The following is a 5,086-nucleotide window of genomic DNA, read 5'->3' as shown; positions in this document are numbered from 1 at the left end:
GTTTAAATGACAATTGTTTGCCACCTGTTATTATTTATAGTATATTATAATATCCTGTTTTATACCTTGCAGTTGGAGAAGTATCAACAGGGAGATTTTGGCTATTGCCCCCGGGTCTATTGTGAGAATCAGCCTATGCTTCCTATCGGTGAGTAAAAAGACCTGGGAATCTGTCTATGACCAACCTCACATTGCAATTCAAATCATAACATTTGTTTATATTCAAATCTAAATTTACATGGATGTGATGATAAAATTGCTGAATCATGAAAATACCGGGAAGGAACTAGGAAGTATTTGTACTCAGCTAGCAGTGTTCCAGTGCTGTCTCTATCTTAGATATATTAGATTATCTAAACCAGTTTCTTCCTCCCTCTGTCCCTCCTCTTCTTCCTCCACAGGTCTGTCAGACATCCCAGGAGAGGCCATGGTGAAGCTGTACTGTCCTAAATGTATGGACGTCTACACACCCAAGTCCTCCAGGCACCACCACACAGATGGAGCCTACTTTGGCACTGGCTTCCCCCACATGCTCTTCATGGTTCACCCTGAGTACCGGCCCAAGAGGCCCGCCAACCAGTTTGTCCCGAGGTTAGTATGGCAGGTCCAACTACACATCGTTAGGGAAGAGTCCACCAATAACACCATTATATCACAATACTAATTGGGACCAAATACTGTGATCATGTGGCTGAAATGATTCCTAGAGTAACTCGATTACTAAAACTCATCGATGGAAAATCTTTGCTTCAATGCTTTGTTTAATCCCTGCGCCTCCTGTTTACACCCAACACCGGGGCGCGAGGTTTGCAGTAGTGCTATCAACGGTGCGCAGATTGATTTTGCGAGTGCAACTGAAGGTGGACACTAGGGCTGTCCCAAGAAATCAAAAACAAAGAATGTGTTTTATTTGAAACCCAGAATGTAATATGGCACTTAAATGCACTAAATTGGTTTAGTGTTGACAGGTAATATTATTGTATACAATTTGTTTGGTTTGTGTGGCCTTTGTTGTAGCTTGGTTTCCTCTCTGTGTTGTACGTTTTGGGATGACTTCGTTGACTAGTGAGCCTTTGTTTAGAGGAACCTTTGGGTATGCTACTTTTGTTTAGCGCTTATGGTAATTCCGGTTTTGTGTGCATTTGGTAGATGGAATTTTTTAAAGACAGAGCATTGTGAGTTAGCTTAGTCCAGCTGCAGGCCATGTGTTGTCAGACACACGTGATGGGCTTTGGCGCACATTTTGAGATCAGGGGTTGAACCTCATTTCCTGCTGACCATACTCCTCACTGCTCTATATATTCCTCAATTTCCTGTGTTTTCTGCTGAACAGATCTGCATCTTGAGGTGGTTATTGTGTCCTATAGAGTTTCAAGAAAATTCCATGTAACTATCTACGAGTTCTGTCATGTGACTTTGCTTCCCAATTCACTGGCTTCTCTTTGCTAGTAGTCTGGATCCAAGGTTGCTAGGTGAGGGATTGGCTCTGGTAAGATGGAGGGTGCAGGATGGAGGTTTAGGTCCTGGTCAAGTGTAGTATTTTTGCTGTAATGGAGATTTTTGTAAAAAATGTCTATATAGATATGTATAAATTGACAGAATGTGAGGCATTCTCTATTTTATATTGCCTTATTGTAATGTGTTAGACTTGAGTTTTTCGTTTTCGGACTTGAGGAACTTTATCATAGTTCTAAGAACAACTTTTGAGGGTCTTTATTAGCCTTATTATAAAATAATAATAGTTTATGATAATCAAGCTGAAATTATAAACGGTACTTTTGTGACGGCTATTGTGCGACGATGGGAGCTTAAGATCATGCATCACTGCTCTCCCTAAAAGCAAATACATCACTGATCAGTGGACACACGCTCATCAATTTCAGTCTGCATATTTGTGTTTCATCTTGTCGATTTTATTTGAAGTTTGTGGCCTGAAGAAATGCTCATACGCGTTTTTTTTTTACTTTCTTCTTTCTCCAGGCTGTACGGGTTCAAGATCCACCCCATGGCCTACCAGCTGCAGCTGCAAGCCGCCTCCAGCTTCAAGAGCCCCGTCAAGGCCATCCGCTAGAGCGTCCTGGACAGAGGAGGAGGAGGAGAAGGAGGAGGAAGATTCGTAGAGAGAGAAGAATCATCATCAGAAGGGGAGAGGTCACCTGCATTTTACAAAGCTTTCCAGGTGCCCCCTCCCCACCCTGAAGACTGTATTATTTTGGTTTAGATTAGGGCAAATGAAAAAGTGTAAAGATTTTTGAGTGTGAGCGAGACGAAAAAACGCACAGCCATGATCTTAATCACAAACAAAACGCACGCACATACACTCATACACACAAAAATACATACATGCATCCACACACTTGGGATTCCATACACGTACCTTACCAAACTCATCAGTGCCAAAAACAGGAGGGTGAGGTAAGAGGAAGCTGAACAATACAGGGGCTTCACGCTACTGCTGCTGTTCACTCTGCTGTCATAATCGCCGGGTGACACTACAGGGGGAACTTCTCCCCGTAGAAAAGGTTTTTACGTCCAGGGCTGTTAGACGGAAAGCTGAAGAAAGTGCAACGGCCGAGTCAGCTCTCACCTCTGGCTCCGCGTTTGTTCTGTATTTGGCACAAGTTTGGTAAAGGGTGGTGGTTAACCCTCCATCATTGGAAGCCTCCTCTTCCCTATTAGCCCCCCAAAATGCATGTACACTCAGGCTGGCACTCGCAGAGACAGTTTGGACGGTGGGTGTTTTTCCTGTATCACTCGTTTGAAAGAATTTGGTTACTGGTTTGTCTGACGTTTTGTGGTGATGTTGCACAAAGCTTTCTGTTAAATTTGCCTTAAGATTCAGAGAACACACCCAGATTGCTTTTGTTTTTCAAGAGGCACAAGCAACATTAGTTTGTTTCTTTTCTTTCTAATGTTAGAGGAGGTAAAGTAGAAGTAGATTTAAATGTGCAGTGTGTAGGATCCGGCGGCATCTAGCGGTGAGGTTGCAGATCGCAACCAACTGAAACTTCTTCCGTGTGCCAAGTGTGTAGGAGAACTACGGCGGCCCACTCCATATGTAGATAACGAAGACACGATTATACACTAAAGAAAACACTCATTAATATGAAATCCCATTTCTACCAATAGATCCCCCTCAATGTTACACACTGTTCCTTTAAACTAACATGAATTTCCGAATCGTTCAGACAATTGTAATCCGCCTGTGTCATTTCTCCAGCTGTCTGTGCGTGTGTCAAACATCTGTCTGTATTGGTACCGAAGTGAAACTATAACCTGTGCTCCATTTTTCTGAGACGTGTCCCCTCCTGCAGCAGCAGGCTTAGCTGCGTTTGTATTGTCACACACCCGCCCCCCTGTCCCTCGTAGATTCATCTTCCTTAAAGAAATAGTTTGACATTTTTGGGAAATACGCAGATTTGCTTTCTGGCGAGGAGCAGATTAGAAGACGGTTACTGCTCTGCGGTAATGTGAAGCTACCGCTAGCGGCCGGTTAGCCCTGTCCAAAGATAACAAAATCTACCCACCAGCACATCTGAAGCTCACTAATTAACAAGTTAGATCTTGACTCTTAATTTGTACAAAAACAAAATGCGTAAAAATGACATTTTGCACTTAAGGTTTCCAGGGGGAGTTATGTGCCAGTTAGCAGTTGTATTGATTCTAGAAAGTTACTGGTCCCTGCCAAGAGATAGTCTGGCCTGTGACAAAATATAAATTGTTTTTACACTTTATGTACACATTAAACAAACGAGATAGTGAGCTTTAGAGGTGTTGTATTTTGATATCGTTTGACAGAACCAGACCAGCTGTTTCCAGTCTTTTTGCTAAGTTAAACTAACCGGCTGCTGGTTGTAGATTTATATTTAACGTACAGATACGGTGGTGTCTGTCTTCTCATCTAACTCCGCCCGAAAGTGGATATTCCCCAAAATGTCAACCTGTCCGTGTAAAGATCGAGGAGGAGACCCGGAGAAAGAGGAATTTCGACAATCTGAATCCTTCAGCTCACTCCACCACTGCACTGATCCCACTGGTGTCTCTCCACAGCACAGTCTCATTATTTATGTTCAGGTTTAGAGACAGACCGACCACCAGCCGCTTGTTTTTTTTTTGTTTTGTTTCTGAAGCAGTGGGGCAGACACTCAGCTGCCCTCTCTTCGCTCCCTCCCCCCTCTTTACGTTCGTGTGACTGGAATAGATTGTTTTTTGGATTTCATGATACAAGAGAAACGGTATTTATGTGTCCAGATTTTAACTAATGTTTGTCTGTGTTGTCGTCGTCTTTCTGCTACTGTGGAAGGGTGAGCAGGATTCAGAATTCTCAATAAACTTCTATTTTCTTTTCATATACTCTTTTGCACTTTATTTTCTTTGCAGTTCTGCCCTCCTGCCACACGGTGTCAGCAGAGAGCTTAGTACTTTTAAAAAAAGCTTTTATTTTTCTACATTTAGATATTTCTGAGGCACTACTTGCAGCAGTTGGATTTAAATCATAAAATATGAAAACACAATGTAACACAGAGGGACTATAAAAACGCACAACTGTACCTGCATTGTTAGTGTTTGTGTGTGTTTTTGAGTTTGTAGGAAGAGTTCCTGTGGCGGCAGAAGGAATGATGGTCTGGATTCTGGGTGTGGTTGCAGCGACATTTCACATGACTCTGAGTAACATCATTGGTTGGAAAACATGCACAAACACACACAAACAAACACAATGTAACTATTGAGAAGATCATAAGATCACAGTCAGGCTTTTGTAATTACTTTTTAAATTGGATATCCTTTTAGCCTTTTGATATATGAATAAAGTCAGAGCAAAATACATATTTAGTATAATTTGATAATATCCCGCCCCTATATCCAGTTAGAGCCATAGAAACACATGGCTATTTACATGTGACTCATAAAAACTGTTTTTCCCCTCTGCACGGCAGCTGTCTTTGGCAAAAAATGATTGGCAGGACTGAGTTGTCTTCATGTGGCCGTGCCCTGTCAGTTTTTCCAGAGGGAGAAGAGGAGGAGGTTCCTGACTCATGACTCAGGATAACCTCAAACCACAGCCTGGGACCTGCCCTGCTTCTCT

General features: G+C 42.4%; 1 protein-coding gene across 1 annotated transcript in view; it reads left to right on the top strand.

The window, feature by feature from the left end:
* The window catches only part of csnk2b (casein kinase 2, beta polypeptide), a 10,074-nt gene extending 5,721 nt beyond the window's left edge, over positions 1–4,353 (top strand). Inside the window, exons 5-7 of the mRNA XM_037794920.1 lie at positions 73–148; positions 402–591; positions 1,981–4,353. Coding sequence (XP_037650848.1) covers positions 73–148; positions 402–591; positions 1,981–2,071 — 357 coding nt within the window. The 3' untranslated portion in view covers positions 2,072–4,353. The remainder of the gene's footprint in view (positions 1–72; positions 149–401; positions 592–1,980) is intronic.
* The last annotated feature ends 733 nt before the right edge of the window (positions 4,354–5,086 follow it).

Source organism: Sebastes umbrosus, chromosome 15 (genome assembly GCF_015220745.1).
Source record: "Sebastes umbrosus isolate fSebUmb1 chromosome 15, fSebUmb1.pri, whole genome shotgun sequence".
NCBI classification, from domain to species: Eukaryota; Metazoa; Chordata; class Actinopteri; order Perciformes; family Sebastidae; genus Sebastes; species Sebastes umbrosus.
This window is presented reverse-complemented; position numbering and strand designations above follow the sequence as displayed.